This window comes from Sinohyriopsis cumingii, chromosome 5 (genome assembly GCF_028554795.1).
Source record: "Sinohyriopsis cumingii isolate HCF-2022 chromosome 5, ASM2855479v2, whole genome shotgun sequence".
Taxonomy (NCBI): Eukaryota; Metazoa; Mollusca; class Bivalvia; order Unionida; family Unionidae; genus Sinohyriopsis; species Sinohyriopsis cumingii.
In genome coordinates, this window is record NC_142965.1 from 138670763 (window position 1) to 138691320 (window position 20558).

Sequence of the window (20558 nt, forward strand, 5' to 3'; positions counted from 1 at the left end):
GTCGTGGGTTCGATCCCCGGCCGAGTCATACCAGAAACTTAAAAAAAATGGTACTAACAACTGCCTCGCTTGGCGTTCAGCATTAAGAGGTTAGTGTTAGGACTGGTCGGCCTGGTGTCAGGATAATGTGACTGGGTGGGACATAATGCTACATGTCTGCGGCATGATGCCCCAGTGCTAGACATCACTATAAACTGCCACACTGCAGACATCGTAGCGATATGACTGAAAATTTGTTAAAGCTACGTTAAAAATCCAAATAACATCACATTAATCTAACACAATTATAACAACAATAAATACACAGTTTGTTGTGTGGTAATCTTCAATGTTCTGAAGGTTTACCTGTACCTTGACTACCTAGGTCAAAATGGTATGGGAACATTATACCTGGAAACTAACAAGGAAGTATATTTTGAATGAGGTTATTGTAAACCTGCATGTCAAATAGATGCATACAAATGACGCACATGTTGGTTTGTTAGACTGCACGTTACGGTACAACAGTATTAAAGGTAATCTATTTGTCTGTCTTGATCTCGCTTTCTTTTTCTCTCTCCCTTACACACATAAACAAATACACTTGTACTCGGGGCCCCGAGTGGCCGAGTGGTCTAAAGCGCTCTCCGTTACGGATCACTGCCATCTCACCTCTGTCTGCGTGGGTTCGAGTCTCGGATTCGGCTAATGTAGGTATGTAAGAAAGCTTGCCAGTAGCTTCTCGTGGGTCGGTGGTTCTTTCCGGGGTTTTCCCGGGTTCTTCCTCCACCATTAATACTGGCCGCCATGTATAGCCTATCGTGTGCTGAAAAATGGCGTTAAACCCTACAACAACAACAACAACAACACTTGTACTCACAAGATGCCACAATGTATACTCATGTAGTCCATGATTATTGTCGCAATCACAGAAAAGAATACACTTTAAGCACCGTGTAAATGTCTTGCAATCTGCTGATACCTCCTCGAGTAATATAAATTTTGACAGCTCAATACGGTGTTATCCGTTGTACCAGTGTAGTGTACCCTGACAATTCTAAAGTGTACTAACTTACCCTGATCACTAAACCAATAATTCTGTTTGAAAACTATCGCTTACGTAGATTAGTCACAAGAATATCCATACATCCGCCCTGCACACACAGACACACATACACAGACGTGTTAGAATCTTACCCAGTGAATTGGCACATGTACTAATTCTATTTTGTAAGGCTTTACATCATAATAGATTAGATTCGGCTCTCGAAGCAATCTCTCCCTCTCTCTCTCTCTATCTCTCTCTAACACACACACACACACACACACACATCATATGTATAGTTAAATACACCTATTATCTGTTATTCGGCCGAGAAATCGCACCCCAACTGTATCTCAACCCACACCCTTTACTATAGATGTGCAGGAAACATACAGTAGACACGCTTAATAAAAGAAAAGCTATTGATCTCCCAAGGAAACAAGGTGAAATGTACCTACATTTGCTTGGTTGTGTACACACGTTATCGACTTATCGACCATTAGCCTCAATTTGAACAGTATTGCGGGATATTGTAATGCATACAGACTCTCTCTCTCTCTCTCTCTCTCTCTCTCTATATATATATATATATATATATATATATATATATATACATCGAACATCGATCTGGTTTAAACAAATTTTATTTCCATATTTACATAACATGGGATCGGGCTACAAATTCACACGACTTAGCAACAACTCTTCTCTAAATACAATAGTAGATACATGAAAAGTGGTAAGGACTGACAATACGTATATATACTTACGAGTGGATCAGAAACACGGTGAATTAATACAAACGGAAAATGAAAAATTCATTATACTACTGTGAGGAAAGAATGGAATCAAATTATACAAACTTAATGCAAACTAAGTGTACAACATGTAATTTAAAGAAAAGAAGGGGGGAGAAGAAGGGATAATAAAGTGATTCCTTTGTACGTGCAAAATGGGGACCATGCTAAAAGGAAGTGTTTTCTTGGATGGGAAATGTTGGTCTACAAGATTTCAAAGATGTGGGTGTGTAGGTCATTTGATAACTAAGATTATCCAAACAGCAGGACCTTAGTACTAACAATTATCAATAACTGGTTAAGCAAAGCATTAATCTTGGTCTCGGTACTGAATATTTCTTACAATTAGGAATATAATGGCAGGTAGTCGTATAGTGCTCTCCACATGTGCACGATATGCTATAAGTATGACAAATATTGTTTAAATCACAGGAGCCGTTTTATCTTATTTAACCCTGGTATGAATAAATGAAGATTTCATGTTACCAATGTAATAATATAGCGGAACATAACTGGGTAAGAGTGAAATTTACGTTAAAATGTTAAATAATCTGGATTGATATATGAACGTTAGGAATGAAGCATGTATGGATGGAATAATGACTGTGTGAATGGATGGATAGATTGCTAATGGATAGACAGATTAATGAGAAGGAATGAGAAGAGTTCTACCTGGTAACGTGTGAACAATAAACAATTATTAAAATACCTCAAAACAAAACAATATAAGACACAAACATTGGACAATGATATCTACTTTAGATTAAGACATATACCGAATGATATACTGATTATTAAAGCTATTTAGATTTAATCTGGATCGTTCTCTACTTTTGACCACACTAAACATATTTGTCTGTATTATGTTCAAGCCGTTAATTGATCCAGTAGAGAAGCATTCGTCATTTTCTGCGAATCATTTTAGGATAGGTATTTATATAGGTATTTATATACATTATCTCGTAATATTACTTACCAAAGACTAATGGTGGGTAGGTTAAGGTTGGAAGAACATGAGAAAATTCTAAAGTACAAAATATAATACATTCAAATCAATATACCCATGTCAGAATATCAATTGTACAGAAAAAAAAAGAGTCATCTAAAATTAAACTAACAGAAAAAATCAATAATTTGATTGTGTCAGATGAGAACATAATGGAAGGATATGAAGGTAATGTGCATTAGTAAATACTCGACTTCGCATCTGTCTGTCTATTTAGATTATACATTAATATTTTCAAACAGTTTTGTTTCGCCTACAGGCTTTAATAATGATTGAATTCTTATCCATTCGTTCTTTGTTTTCTTGTCATTTGCATTTTGAAGCATGATATATCCAACCATAAGTAGGTCGAATTACTTTAAAATTGTTTAGTGACATTATAAACCAACATATAAGTTTTTGGAGGTTTCGTTTATGTTTTTTTTTTTGTTTCTGAGAAATGGAAATTTTGGGTTATAGGCTGGAAAATAATAGTCTTCTCTTTTGAATAAAAACTGTACTTAAGTTTAATAGTCTTTTATATGTCACGTTTTTGCACACAATTATGCCAAATACGGGTGGTGGGGGTGAGTCAATTATTTTAATTTAACACATCTATTTACAAGAAGTTTTAACAGGACGAGATACATGCACATATAAATCCATAGCTGAAGTAAAGCAGCTATTAGTTGTTTCAAAGTTTAATTATTTTGGAGCGAAATCTTACCAATGACACCTTAGAATACAACTAGAGCAGGTTGTGTGTAAAATGAATCTTTCACACGGTGTATCAAAAATGATTTTGTATCGACTCCCTGGCGAAGCTCATGACATATATTGTTACGGGGTAACGTTGGCCATTAAACTCCCGGTGACCATTCAACGACTCACTATGCTCTCTGTGGCTGATAAACTCTCGTTAGACCTTAACTCCAACAGGTACCTGATTCTCTGATGAAGTGGGGAATCCTTACAATAAAAATGGGACTAGTGATAAAATGCAGACTTATATTTAAGTTTCATCTGGTTTATTAACAGTCACAAAATTGTAGGGTATTAAAATTTCAAGATTCAAATATCAGGTGCATCACTCCCAAATAATACCTCATTGCTTTTACATCAAAATGGTAGTGTGCAGTTGGAAAAATTGATATATAACATTTATCAATGTCAAAGTTTAATGTTTAGATGTTATAGTAAAATTATTGTTTACTTATAGACTTTGAAACATTTGCTAACTTTTCATTAAATTCACATAAACAAAACCTTGAGAAAATGTCAATGGTTCTAACAATAATAACTACCGGTAGGTGCATATGTACAAAGTCTTGAGAAACACTCAGCGGCTTTACAATATAACAAATAACTGTAGGAAAGAGCCTTGAGAAACACCCACTTGCTCTATATTCAAACCTGCACTTCTTCTTCTTCTTCTTCTTCTTCTTATTATTATTATTATTATTATATTTTCTATTTCTATTAAATTGTATCAAACATTATCTGAACAGGTTATGCAAGAAACACTTGACTTGACCTCATAGAATCATTAACATACTGTCTGAATGCTATTGAACTGATAAGCAGATATTTAAGCTGAAGTTGCTGATTAAAAACTTTACAATAAATATTCAGATTCAGATATTAAATTAAACGAAACAGAAATTATTAAGTTTAAACAGAGTGTAGAAGAGAAACGAGAAAAAGGTTTTCAAAACTTAGCTATAAGAGCTATCCAAAATTTACTTTAAACATTATTTACTCTGCATTTACTTATGTAGATATCGTGCAATAACTAGGAATTGGGATGTGCTGAAAATAATACACAAAAGAGTTACCTTTCTTGGCACACTTCCTTATATGGTATTCGTCGTAATAAAAAAAAATAAAATAGTAAATGATTTTCCCACGCACTGTCTAAACGTAAGGAGGTCTTGATGTGACCCTCGCAAATCCCGAACAGGTTCTTCTGCAAAGTAAAGTCATAATGTTTTAGTCAGACTTTACATACTCTGATGTCTTTTCTCTAATAAATTCAAATTCTCACAAAAGAAATGGACCTATTTTCAAGTTTCGTTGGCCTACATTTCAGTTGGCTGGAATGGGATGAAAGCCGGGAATGCCGAAATCGGATTACATTGAAATATTATTTTTTAACAAAACGAATAATAATATATTATGCCTACTGGAACTGTAAGCAACGGTCCGTTTCCTTCAAGAAACTTAATCTCAACATGTACCTACTTGAACTTACTTCAGCATACTTCGACTAATGTTGCATTGCAACAAATTCAAATCACTGGTGCTCGACGCCACCTTGATGTTGAGAAGAAAAAATAATATGAATAAAAAAAAAATCATACAGAATGTCAAAATTACCTTAGATTACCCCAGGACCCGTTCTGACATAGGACCCTCTCTCTAGTAATATATTATATATTATATTATGATAGAAAGGTTCCTACGTCAGAACGGGTCATGGGGGTATTCTAAGGTAGTTTTGTCATTCTCTATGATTATTTTCCATCAGATTTTTTTTCTTTCTTCTCAACATCAAGCTCGCGTCGAGCAGCTACCAATAACCGTTATGCGAGATAACGACGGGAGTGTTCCAAATGTGACAAATTTGGAAACGAGGCCTGGAAAAGTTGTACATGTATTCCCAGCATAATAACACTGTGATATTAAAGAGTTCAAAGGATAATTTATGATCAGTTTATATGAGAATATTAAATATACCTGAGAATACTAAACATCATCTGGTATTGAATAACAGTAGGTATTAATGAATAAATTAATATTGACCGTCAATGTTGACAACACCCACCCACCTAGTTACGATATTACATGTATTAGTACTCGCGCTGTTTTACTATTGAAAGCCTTACGATTATAATAATGAACTTAATTTGATACTGTTTTATGCAAAATTAAAGGCTAGATTTAATTCCCATTACAATATGTTAGCAAACTAAAATACACAAACTCGTCATCACAAACCGCTAGAATTTAATTTTAAAGACCTATATGAAATAAAGAGGAAAAAGAAAACCTCCGCTATTTTCTTTGGTTCATTACATTTTTTACGAACAATTACTTACGTAAAAAATGATACGCAGTTGTACCAAAGATAATTTTAGTAAATGTATACAATGCATATATGGATAAGCCAATGAAAAGTCAGAGTTGAAGAGAGAGAGAAAAAAAAAAAAAGAAGCAAAATTAGCAGAATAGAGCATTTCGTAAATACAAACCCCGAGCTCATTTTGGTTTACCTCATGCATATGCAGAATCTACGTCACCTTGGGTCAAATCCACTGGAGTTCAGTTAGACTTAGGTGATCAATTTTAGTTGCATATGAAAAATGCCTCTTAATGAAAAGTAAGTGTATTTCAAGTTATAGGGTTATGAACTCCATAGTACTAGGTTGTGACCCAAGGTTTAAACCTCTTTAGCCTGGTTCCTGAGCCAGGGGTCTCAACTCAGCCCTCTTCTTACACGTACTTACATTTAGGTCAGATATCACACATGCATCAACTTTCAGATGGGTTAGTCTCAAGGTTAATTTATTTATCTTTTTCTAGGGAGCTTTCACCCTTTTTACAAGGCCCAAAACCCGAGGGCTCCATCAACTTCAGACCACCCTCAAATAAATTTCAAGATTTAAATCTTTTTCTTAAATTATATAGGAGGAGTTGCACGACATTGGTCTAGAACAGATGCAGGATAACATAATTCCTGATTTCTAAATTTAATCTATATTAATATATCAGAGCTGAGGAAACTGAATCTATCAGAAATATCGAACAGAACAAAAATGAAGATGTATGTATGTATGTCTATCTTGTGTGTTTCTCTCTTGGCACGTATATTCATTTTAGGCAGTTATATATAGATTGGGTTCTAGCTTTAATATTAATTAATCAGTTTATGAGTTTGAAGTAAATTTTTAGACGGATGGTTAATTCAGGCAAGTGACTACTGTGATATAAGTCACATGATAATGCATTTTAAAATGTTGGGATAGTCAGGGATGGTGCTGGCTTTAAAAAGTTGTCGCCAAAAAATCGCCAACCTCAATATTTTGTTGCCAATTTTTTAAAAATATTGCTATTTTCATAATTCATTACTGTACTATCCATTTATTTCAACATCCTCGGGACCATGGTAATATTGTCAACATAAGCGGGTGTTTAGATAAGTGGTGGGGGGCTGAAATTAAATTAAAATTTCGCATACAAGTGAAAGTTTTAAGAGATAACTTGTTGTCAGTGACTAGGATCGACACAGAGAAAAAGAAATGGAAATTTTGATTAAATAAAAACTAGTCTGAAATACACTTGTATATTGACAACTTACATTTGTGTAGTACACTCAACAACATGTTAAATAATATACATGCTTTAGAAAATTCAGTGGTAAATGAAATCTCATTAGAAAAGACAACTAAAGCACATATATAAAAAACAGTAGTCCTCGTTTGATCAATATCCCATTGTAAAAAAACATGGTTCTCAAAATAATTAACAATATTTATTATCATATTAGCCAGGGCCATAGAGAGCGATCATGGGCCCTGGGGTAAGAAACACCTGGGCCTCTCCTAGTTCTTGTTCAAGCAACATTTTTCTTTTATAAAGTTAAACAGCATTGTTCGGGATTGGCCCGCTTACGGGCCCTGGCCCTGGGGATTTATCCCCAGTTGCCCCCCTCTTGTTAGCCCTGCTAGTAGCAGGTGGCTGTATAGTTGTTTATATGCTACGTGTGCTTAAGTTGGCCTAGATTTGGTCAGCCAGAGACAACTATCATGATGCCAATGCTACCAAGGGGATCAGGCTATTTATAGGGGTATGAAAACATGAACAAATTAAAAAGTTGTAACATTCTTGCAGATATCTATTGTTTGAAAATATTGGAACTTTGATTGTGGTTTTAAACTGTCATTGGTAGAGGTCGTAAGCAGGAACTTTTTTGTTGCAAATAGGAATCTTTCTGGCACAATAAATACTTTCCAATCACAACGAAAAATGAAACAATGTTTTTATTTAAGTTTGTTGCCGACTTTCTGTGATCAAAGGTCTTCAGCTTGCTTTGATGGTGGTTCATGTGTTATTGATGGTGCCACTAAAGGCACTCTTTAAATGCCTGTTTGTTATTGCATCAGCAAAATAAAAAAATTGTAGAACATTGACGGAGACAGACTGTTTTTTTAATTTGCTTAGTATATTTTTAGAATGATCAATGCTTCAGTGCTAATTAGTTTTCTTTGAAGTATCAGCAAAACTATTTTGTCTGGTACATTTTTCTGGTAGATTGTAGTCAATCCTGTTCCTGATTTCATAGGTGGTCGATTGTAGCTAGTCTGGTAGCATGACTATCTGAGTTATATTACAACACAGAGCACTAAGGCAAGACATCAGCATAAGTGTATTATGATATAACAATGCCGTGTTAGGCTGGTTTATCAATATTAGCAGAAGATTTGTTTATGTAACGGTGCAATTTTATATCTAAGTTTGTGGCTTCCTGTCATGGTGCTTTTGAATTTCCCAATTCGAAACCCAAGGCTTTATATACAGTATTTAACAGTCAGAAATGTCGCCAAAAAGATCGACAGATGGTATATTTTGTCACCAATAAGGAGGAAAAAATCACAATTTATGACATTGGCAAAACCCAGTGCAATCTCTGGATAGGTAGTGAAGCCTGTCATGTGTGGGGGGAATTGTATCTTTATACATAGTGAGAAAGAAATATATTAGGTATTCATTCCTAATCCATGATTCATATTTACTGTTGTTTTTTTATGAGTCTGCAAATGTATTTGATGCTGTGCTTGAAATTTATTAGAGATAAACTGTTTCTTTATTCTATTAGAGTTACAGTGTGCTCATACGCTTAAAGCAACATCTTCAAATTATTGTGAATTTAATTAAAGACATTCTGGACAATTAAATTGTGATATAACTTTACTGTTGGTACTTCATCAAGTTAAAGACTGATGACACTTCTTTTGGACTTGTGTTAGAATTTAAACATATTCAAAAATATGGACATTCGGTACATGCAACTTGTTCAGAATACTCAATGATTTTGGAATTGTGATAGAAATTTTATGTTTCTTTTTGATTTAGTTCACAACACTATAAGTTCAGTTTGTAAACTCTAATCATAGATTTTGAAAGACTGATTTGAAACAAAAATGTCTAATTGTTTACCAAACACCTTTCTTATACATATATCCACCTGACCTAAGCACAAGAAATTGCTCTTACTCTTGAACTCAACATCTTGTTTACTAAATAAAACATGACAACATCAGGTAGACAAAAATCAATTCCGCAGTATAAATTATATATATATTCAGGGTTTTCAATAGACACATACCCTCAGATTCTTACACGTGGAATATAAATATGATTCATTTTTGACACATGTAAGTTACGACTTGTGTGTCATTTTGACGCACATAGATTTGGTCTGGAGCATCACTCTTAAGTACCCATGATTTGCCTCTATCTTAGTTTCTTACTAAGAGTGCATTGTCCATAATAAATTTACTGTTCGAAGCACTGATTAACATCCGCTTGAGAACAGTTTACACCTTGGTGGCCAGTAATATAACAAAAATGAAAGATGAACTGGGTGGAACTAACAGTTAGGTACAACTGAATTTGGCTGAATTGTTTTGAGATTACATTTTAAGTTTATGGTAGAGGAAGAGGAAACAATTATGACACAAATGGACTGCCTCTTGATCATATCTCAGAATTGCTATGTTTGGACATCAAATTATAATCAACTGGTCAGAAATGGAACATATGGTGGCTCATGAACCCACTTGTCAAGGTATGGACCAACTTGAATAATTTAATTGGCAATTAATTTGCTTCATTTGGCAGAATATTTAAACCTTCAAAATTGTTTATGACTTCACTTGATTCATTTCTGAAAAAATATCAGTGTTTGTTTAATTGTGCTATAAATTATAATCAGTTAGAAAAACGGGAATGTATGGCTTCTCATGAAGCCAGTTTTGAGCATGGGATTATGTTTTATTGGCAGTTAATTTGCTTCAGTTTGCAAAATGACTAAAACCTTGACCATTTTAATTATTGGATCATTTAGAAAATTATTGAACAGACATAACACTCAGTGCATACATCTGAACTTTGAACAATGTTTCTTACAAAATACTTAAAAAGTATCTCTCATTATTTAGCATGAGACAAGAAATCTTGAACATCATTTGTTACTACCAATAACACAATAACAAGTAATCACAGCTATGGGATCATGACTGTTCAAAAGAATTGACTCTTGAGATTTTGGAGTCAAGAGTCAACTGACTCTTCAGTTTTGAAATCTGTTGAGAACCATATATATATATATATATATATACATATGTGTATATAAATATATATATATATATATATATATATATATATATATATATATATATATATATATATATATATATATATATATATATATATATATTGGTGCTTATAGGTGTGTTTGCATGCCAGTGCACAATGATGCACATGCAAGTGTTAGAGGTTTATACTAATGAGGGGAACTGCTGCAATTGATTGTAAACATGGATTAAGGATGAACACACTCTTCATGCAGGCTCACACTAAATAAACTTACACACCCGCATATAGCAAATCACACACTCACTCACTTACACATTGCACAGACACACTCGGATGGTTACAAGTAATATATATTTGCATGCTTAAGAAAACTGTTTCAAAGAATGGTCGAAGCTGCTTGTTTTAAAGACATGGTGTCATTTATATTTCAGTGAGTAATGGAAATGAAAGATGAAGACAGTTATCAAAGGAAAGGAATCCCTACCAGCTCACCTAGAAATGTACACCTTGTGAAACTTTTCCAGGCTGTTGGAACTGTAATGTACACATTTCAATATATAACTTCTTTATTTCTGAAACAATTATACCTTACTGAACTTAAAAATATAAGCCATGATTAATGAATGATGGAAGAAATACACTTGCTTCTGCAACATTATGCTTCAGAGGTCTTGCTAGGATTTTAAAACTAGGAGTCCAGGACTCCCGTTTTGGTAAAAATAGTCCCACCAGCAAAAGTTGCAGTCCCCTATAGGGGTCAAGCTAGATTTGAATTTTAGGAAGAAGTGACTTCTCCTTTTGGACAGAACAAGGAGAAGTGAGAGCTCAACAGGGAGAAGTGGACACGAAGCAAGAAACAATATATATGCACACACACACACACACTTATATGTTCTCTTATTTGAATTAAGCCTTCTATTTCCCAGTATTCATATCTGCATTTAACTTTTGATTTAAGCAATACTTTATTTCTAAGTAGACAATTTTCAGAGTTATTTTGGGCCATGTGACTCAAAAACAGAATAACAGAAACTACACTGTAACAAATTTTAACTGAGTAACCATATTATATTACTGTAATTTCAAGTTAGGAAAACTGCTTAATCAACTACCCTTAATAAATATTTTAAAATTCTTTTATTTATTTATACTTTCTAAAAGTTCACAATAATGTCACTTCAGAGATTTCTAAACGTGTTTAAAACATCCCCTGTACCATGTACATGAGGGCAAGTGCACACGTGTCTTCAGATCATATTGTTCGTCCTAATTTCTTCGTTGCAGATAATACGTTACCATAACTATTCATACATAACACACTAAAAGGCATAAAATTACAGACATGTCTCATTTATAGTCGGTATGTGAACAAAACCCTTCTTTCAATCAGAATTAACACAGACTTGAGTGCTTCTGTGTTTAGAAGGAGAGGTTTTTATAATGTAATTATTTTAATATAGCAACGGTCCATTGACAGGATTGCAAATTTACGGTTTATTTATTTGTCTATGTACTCATAGTAATTTTAGGCAATGGTTAGACAGTATCTGCTTTGCTGCTTTTCTCTATATTTTCACAAATACGTTTCAAGTCAGAAAACAACTTAGACCTTACAACACATCTCACGAATTCCAAAACACAGCATTGTCCCATACATTTCTGACCTATATAATTTCCATTTTAAAGTTAAGTCTTTAATAAAATAATACCTAGGCTTTGCTTTCAATGGATTGTATGTTTTTCTGGATATATTTGGCCGATGATTTACGAAAACAGACAATCTTAAATTGAATCTAATAAACTGTTACATCCAAGACTTAGCGATGTCTGCCATTATTTCCCATTAGGCTGTTGGGTCACTTACAGTTTCAAACTAATTTTATGAGGAAATAGTGTACAAGATGCTGTTAATATATATATATATATATATATATATATATATATATATATATATATATATATATATATATATATATATATCCAGATCACTGATTCTGATCTTAAAATACAAACTGCTATTTACTCACTATTGTTAAAGTTTTGAAATACAAGTTTGCATGTTTTGATCATCAAAGGAAACATGCGGAAATAGGGCAATGATAGTTGCTACATTACTCAGGAAAGAGTTAATGGTCAGTCAGCTATCAAAGCACATGCTGGTGAATGGGCAAGAGTTTGTCAATGTACTTGATATCAAAACTGGGCCTAGCTACTGATGTCATGATAAATCCGTTTTGCTACAACACTAGAACTAACTGGGCTAAGGCGAGGGGTCATCTCAGAATGTATGGTCAGTCAATGTAACCTCTTGAAAAATCACAGGGCAAAGTCATTTTCGCTTTTCCTAACAGATGAAGGAGAAGTTTACATTTTTCAGGCGACATAGTCACCCACTGCCTGGTAGCATGACCCCTGGCCCTTCCCCAAAACTATGAAAATTAGAAAAACTATTGGTTGCCATTGAGTTTAATTTCTATTTCTTTATAACACAAACACAGCTCTTGTTTGTCCGTCAGAGTGAGACTGAATTTTGTCAATCCATGTAAGGACTTATTCCAAACACTAAGCTAGGCATCACACATTTTCTTACACTTAGCTATTGTCCCATCTGAGCTATCAAGTCTAGCAGCTTTAGCACTGTTCTGAATCTTGTTAAAATCTTTGTAAGTTTGCTGTTTAATCCCAAAGTACTTATTCAAATTTGCAAATGGCAATTTGTCTAGGTCTCAACATGTCTTGATTCTGAGGTCATGTGCACTGCTTATTCCGCTACATTCGGAAATGAACACAATAATGAAAGCTAAAGTTTATTTTGATGTACTGTTATAAATGACCACATGTACATTTCTGGGTCTTTCTACCTCTGAATTAAATCACTGTAAATATCAGTACATTTTCCCACCCGACCGCCAGTCAGAGCCTTTGAACTTGCCTCCCAGCTATTGCATTATGTTCTTTTGATGTACTCTTATAATGGCAACATGTACATCAAGGGGTCTTTCAGTCACTGAAATCTGACATTGCAAATATCAGCACAGTTAATTGATCAACACATTTTTCCACAGCGCAGGTGGCTGAAGCAGGACTGGCATGTGTTTGAATTTTGCTGCACACCTATTACATGCATACGGAGGACTCCCGCCTCAGTGATTTTCAGCATCCTAGATAAAAAATTGGTGTCTAAATATACATGATTAAGCGTTTCCGAGACCTCTGATGCTTACTATCACATAAACTCAAGGCCAAAATCAGACAATAGACTTAAGAAGGCTTTTGACACTCTGTCATCAGGAAGCTTGGAAGCTTTATGTATTTTTTTTAAATGATCAAAATAGCAATGGATGGTAAACATGTTTTGTTTATTCACGTAGGTGTATCCTGCTGCAAACTATGTGCAACATATGTTCAGTGGTCCATATATTGAACAATTGTGAATCAGCATATCTGAACATGTGCTTTGTCAGTTATGCTCAGCAGCATATATTTAAAACATATGTCAAGAGTATGAGTCATATGCTATATCTATACATGCATTTTTCATATAAACTTATGAAAGTGGAACATATATATATATATGGCATACATAGTATCATGTATGTTCAATGCCTAAAGTAATGCAAACCTAAGTTTGACAAGTGAAATGTACTGTGCTTCTTTCTAAATGCATGAATGTATAGATTCCCAGTTAAATAAAACATAGCCAAATAGTCAAACCTTTTAATAAAATGCTAGCGATGCCTCTTCTTTTAGTATAAAACAAAATTCAGATAAGCAGTAAATGCAGTGTCACTGTCAGACAAAAACAACAATGTTGTAAACATCCCAGTATTGTTAGATTTATAACGAGTACATAGCATTAAAAATATAATACTATTTTTCTTTCTCGTAGGATGAAGATAACAAGAAAACAGTTTCAAGTCGATGTGATACTCGGTAATTTAAGATAAGCTGCATCTGATATTCTCAATTTTATTTGAGTGTCGTTAGTGTATTTGAAAACTTCCATTTGATCTCTATGAACATTTGTATTTTTCTTAGCTCCATCCCAAATCCATCATCAAGACATGGTTGATCAGCAAATTATCGGAAAAGATAAATTGCTATTTGCCCAATGTGCCATTCATTTGTAAAAGCAAAATTAAGAAAATGTATAAAAAAGAAAACAAATATTATTCCATCATATATTTAGATAATGTAACTCGTCAATAGCAATCTGTGAATAAATACAAAATATGTGTCATGCCAAAGTTTTGGCACACACTCCTAGCCATTAAATTTCATGTGCATAAAACAATTTGTGCACATATTTAATATTTGTTTAATTTGTAAGAAAAGAGTAAATTTTAATAATATTCTGGACCAGTTTAACCCTTTATTTCATAGAGTGTATGGCTTTTTAGCCCTCCGATACACATGTAGCTAAGTTGCCCTGTGCAGTGCGCTATAAATAGAACACCTGTTACCTATTCAACTCCATACACATAGGCCTGCCTGTTAACTATTAAGCAGTGTAGTGTATATTACGTTTAACAGCAATTTTAACCATTTTACATTTTTGGTACACATCTATTATGCATCGAAAAATGTAAGAGTAAAGTCTGATCATTATAGCTGTGTAATTATTTTTCACGTAAGAATTTTTTATGTGCTTTAAAATCTTGAGAGAACATGTTCACCATCAAGTCAGTGAAGCCACGTGACCAACCGTAGCTGCCATTTCTCATACTCGAAATTTACAAGTTCTTTGTTTGAGTCTACATCACTAAGTCATCTGAATTTGATAGTTTATAAAAACTATTTGCTACCTACATCAATATCAGAGCCTTTACCTAAGTTGTTGAACCCTTCATAGTTGTGATTCTAATCGTGAAAAGTACTGAACAAAATCCGTGACCTCCATGTTGGAGAGTGGAGAATACGACCCAGTTACTTTAAATAGCAGATTTTGACCAGAGCATAAATAGCGACCACGTGATCTGACGTAATGGTCATGTACAGCAATGAATGAGGTATCCAGTAGGGGTTTTTTCCCGGAAGGTGGCACTATGAAAACCCGCTAAAAATGGCCATTGTTTACAGCAGGCGCAGGCGTCAAAAGGCGCTTCCATGTGAATGGACTAAAGGCGTCCAAAGGCGTTAAGCAGGTAAAGGGTTAATCAGTATCAGACTTCTCAACCAGAACATTTTTGAACTATTTTGTTACTTTATACACTATTATGTGTGACAAAGTCAGTGCGCTTGAGTATTAGTAATTTAATAAATCAATGGCAGCTATAATAAATGATTAGTACATTTCCCAAAATAGTGGCTGAAGAGGTAAGCAGAATATCTTTTAATTTTAATATATATTGCATCCTTATACAGAATGTGACTTTGCAGATGTGCTTATAATATACTATATATATATAGATATATATATATATATATTTGATCACATTTATTGTTCCTACCTCATAGAATTCATGAGTAGCTAGTCTTCAGGGAATTAATGCATTTTTTGGGGGGAGACAGTAATGAAGATTGCAAAGTCCAGGATAGACCACTGAGATCATCGACAATTCTGATATTCTGTGACTATAAATGATGCCATATATATTAATGCTATCATTATCATTTGATAATCATATCAAGTCAAATGTTTGGAAGAAGTGCAGCTGTATGGACTGAGAAAGATCCAGAAGAGAATGATTGAGAGACATTAATGTACTGCAGTTAACAGGACTTAAACAACATGGCACTAGGCAAGCACAAGACAGTAGAGACTGTGTATATGGTATAGTTGAACAATTTTCCCTTTTTCTAATCTCTGCTAGGAATATGAATGGAGCATGCGGCCTTATTATTTGCTAACCAATCTTCATGTTCATCACACATTGTTTAAGTTATGTGTTTACCTTAGTTTCTCATGGACACCTGGATGTTGGGTCATACAGAGGTTCCTGTTAGTGCTTCCAGGTTAATACAGCATTATTGTACAATAGTAGGGACGTATATTTCATGCTTCATTTCTATGTTTTATGCTTAAATCAGTTTGTGCTGGCATTTCTGAGCCACTGAAAGAACATTAAAAAAAAAAAAACTAGCAAAATGCTTACATTGAATCATATTTGCATGCTTGAAAAAGCTCTGGTCCCTACACAAATGTGTTCTTGCTATTAAAATTTTGTGAATCTGAATATACATTTTTCTTTCTTGAAAGCACTATTTTCGAATTCAGAAACGAAATCATAGCAGCTTTTTTACTCTATTGTTACCATGAACATGGAACCTCTTCTGTATTTCTGTGAAATGCTTGTTATGACTGTTGTACAAAGCACATAGAGCCTTGCATTCTATCAGAGAATTTGTAAAATGACAAAGCCACATTGTCATAATTTCATACCATAATGGCCCACAAGTAGATTCTTTCTTGACAGTGAGGCTATAAACTTCAAACCTTTTGGCAGTGTGGATGAGGCAAAGAAATTGTCCTGTTGTGAGATTCTTAAAATAATCCAAAGTTCTGGACAACACAGGTGGATCAAGTGTGAGCAAACTTTCCAAAGACTGAAATGGCCAGGTTGGAATCGGATGACTCAAGTCTTCAAACCAAATACCACCTTCTAGAAACACTAGTTGTACATACACATTTGAAAGCCAATTTAACTCAAAAATTAATTCAGCTGTATGGAATTCATAAACATAAAGTTTTATCAAACATGTTTAAAGTATCCTTTAAGTTTTGTCGATAAACGAATGTATGACTGTATGAAATTTGTGTCCTTATTCATATGTTTCTTTAACATTATTTTAGCCATTTAAGGAAAAATTAGGGACTGGCTTTGGAGAAATGCCAAGTCCTTATAATTATTATAATTGTAAATGCTCTAAATACAAGGACATTTTCAATTTCTTTATATCATACTAACTGAAAATTCATTGATAAACCAGTAATGCTTACTAACACATACTGTCGCCATGAATTTAGGTAAAAGCAGAGTTGTTGGGGTTAGTCCTACATGTAAGACATAGCACATGTTGGCTTTGTTTTAGTGCTATGTCTTACAATCCAAATAAAGGCCTTGTATAGCATGTTCTGATGTCATTGACATCAGAACAAGTAGTCAAAGTTTCAGGAATATCTCACACATTTGGCAGCATATATTGACACTCTTCCACTAATTTGTGTAATTAATATACTTACTGTGCTGTCTTTATTCTGGCAGAACGAAAATATGACACTAGCAAATGGACACATTTTCATGTTCCATTGACATACATTTGAATTTGTTGCAATGTGACAGTAGTCAAGGTATGCCAAAGTAGGTTTAAGTAGGTTCATGTAGTAGATATGTTTCTTGAATGAAACGAAACGTTGCTTTACAGTTCCATTAGGCATAATATAGTTTCATTCGTTTCGTTCAAGAATAATATTTCAACTTAACCTGATATTGGCATTTCCAGCTTTCATCACTTTCCAGTCAAATAAAACATAGGCCAACGTAACTTGAAAACAGGTCCATTTCTTTTGTGAGAATTTGAATTTATTAGAGAAAAGACATCAGAGTAAGTAAAGTCTGACTAAAATATTATGACTTTACTTTGTGGAAAAGCACCATTATTTTATTATTTTATTTGCCAGTTGTAACAAGATAACTGGGTGGAATTTTGGATTCACAACAGAACACTTTTGATGATGATATAAATGCAATGTTTAATAATGGATGGCTTGAATGAGCAATAATTATGAATATGTGCATGTATATATAGTCAAAATTTTGGATTTAATTAACATAAGAACGCACAAACTTAATGATGAAAAATACAAATAATTTAGCAAATACAAAAACAAGGGGTGAATGGTTCACAACGATTTGACAATGAAACGATAGATATAGTTTACTCAGGTAGTAAACAATATAGAATTTTACTCATGTAGTAAAATGAATTCACTCAGGTAGTGAAATTATGGTAAAAAGAAAGGGACAGATATACAACTTACCTTTACAGTCCCAAAAGATACAGTAGGTTTTACGAACCCCAGAATTAGCCCATGGCTAAAGAATTATATGTAAGGAGATACACTCCGTCATCAGTACACTTTATTTCAGCTCCATAGGTGCTACACTTCAGCTTCACAGCTGCTACGGTTAATTCCTATGGTTAGCTTTACTTTGAATGTTCTGGTCACTCTAGACACCCTAGATACTCTGGACACTCCAGACAGTTCTACACAGCTCAGCATACTCCGGACATTAGACACACTGGACACTCCAGACATTAGACCGTTCGGACATTAGACACCCTGGACATTAGACACTCCAGACATTAGATACTCCAGACACCCCGGACATTAGACACTTGAAAATATATACAATACCATGTACTATACATAACACTGGAAGGGCCCCGAGTGGCCGAGTGGTCTAGAGCGCTCACCGTTCCGGATCACTGCCATCTCACCTCTGTCTGCGTGGGTTCGAGTCCAAGGCTCGGCTAGCGTGGGTACGTGGGAAAGCCTGCCAGTAGCTTCTCGTGGGTCGGTGGTTCTTCCCTGGGTTTTCCAGGGTTTTTCCTCCACCAGTTATACTGGCCGCCATGTATAGCCTATCTTGTGCTGAAAAATGGCGTTAAACCCTAGATCAACAACAACAACAATACATAACACGGGCATATAAGGTAAACTGTAATGACATTATACACGGTAAGTTATATAGATTCCATTATCAGCACAATAATTACAAAATGACAGGTTCAAAAATAAACCTAATCCTGCTCGATAAGAATCCTACTACATGTATATTAAACAGTTCTTAGAAATGTAACTTTATATTACTAATATAAATCCCTTGCTAAGTTGCAAACAAGAATAGAAATATGTGCATTATACTACATAAACGAAAGCTACATAGCAAACATACAAAAATAAACGTGGTAATATGGTTGTTATAACTTATAGACTAAAAATTAATAAACGTACATACCTCAACAGCTGAAGATGTGCAGGTCCTTGAAGCAGACTGCTGGCTGACAAGACCATCCGTATTGTAAAGAAATGTACATACGCCGAGGTATTTATGCAGAAATAGTCTGTGCATTTTAGGCATTCGGTTCATCCCATCGAGAGCACTTTGCACGTGCAGCATGGGATGAACCGAACTCACTATTTCGAAATACGTCACAATATACATAAATCACCCTCGGGTATCATTGTACACAAATATGAAACCCGAGTACATGTATGCAATAAATAAAAGAATTTAATTCTGTGACACCAGTTGTGTGAGATATTCCTGAAAATTTGACTTTCGTTACGATGTTAGTAGACATTAAAACACACTATACAGCGCCGTTAGTTATGCAGTAAGACCCTGACGCCCAAAACATAAATATCAGCATCAAGGTCTTACATGTAGTACTAGGGTTGGGGTCTGCAAAACTCCATCAAATCTTCAAATACTAAAATTGGTATATATACTGGATTTTAAAATTATAAAATAATGAATAACTGATTTTATTAATTAAATTGACAGTACATATCATATTATAAGAATACAAAAGAGAAAAGCCTTAATTCAGATTGATTATTTATAGTTATTTCAGTTTATTGTGCAATGTGTATTGCATTTTCCTGGTAAAGTCACATCCCCAATTAAAGTTCAGAAACAACAACATTATTATTAACATACTTTTTTGCGAATTGTTTCCATTGAATGCATGCTGAATTACATACTCTGTGAAAATGTGTAACGTAACAACCTATTATCACTGACATACCATAAACATGTGATGAACTTGACGTTAAACCCAGTGTCATTATTTAAAAATAACACACCTCCACGCACACAGCAAATCAAATTCTCCATTTTTTAAGAAATGCGAAGCATCAATACCATTCATTAGTGGGTCACAGACCCAGACGCAGTGGATAGTCGCAGTGACTGAAAACAAAACAGCTGAGTACCTATTTGAAACTCATCCTAATTTCTATATTTTTTAACTGAAAGTGATACAATTTACAAGAGATAAAGAATGGAAAGAAAGCAAGATGTTGGTGTAGTATTTATTATTCTGGTTCATGGGAAATCCATCAAAATTAAAGGTTAATTATATATAAATGCAGATTCAAAGAAAGAAAGGAAGAGAAAAAAATGCAGATGCACAGGGAAGAGAGGAAATGCAAAAATACAGACAAACATACACACAGACAGATATATAACATACAACAATTGTAAAGAAAAGCCACCAAATAATACAAATTCATAATAATAATATATATATATATATATATATATATATATATATATATATATATATATATATATATATATATATATATATGTATATATATATATATATATATATATATATATATATATATATATATATATATATA

General features: G+C 34.0%; 1 protein-coding gene across 2 annotated transcripts in view; it reads left to right on the forward strand.

The window, feature by feature from the left end:
• Window positions 1-376: 376 nt before the first annotated feature.
• Window positions 377-20558, forward strand: part of LOC149800353 (uncharacterized) — a 42545-nt gene continuing 22363 nt past the window's right edge. The window contains exons 1-3 of one of the 2 annotated variants that reach the window (XM_089959974.1): window positions 377-515; window positions 10615-10719; window positions 14073-14116. In XM_089959974.1, the coding sequence (XP_089816100.1) occupies window positions 10621-10719; window positions 14073-14116 (143 nt within the window). In that variant the 5' untranslated portion in view covers window positions 377-515; window positions 10615-10620. Of the gene's footprint in view, window positions 516-5430; window positions 5579-10614; window positions 10720-14072; window positions 14117-20558 lie in introns of those variants that run through there. The other variant, XM_089959975.1, reaches the window with a different exon arrangement.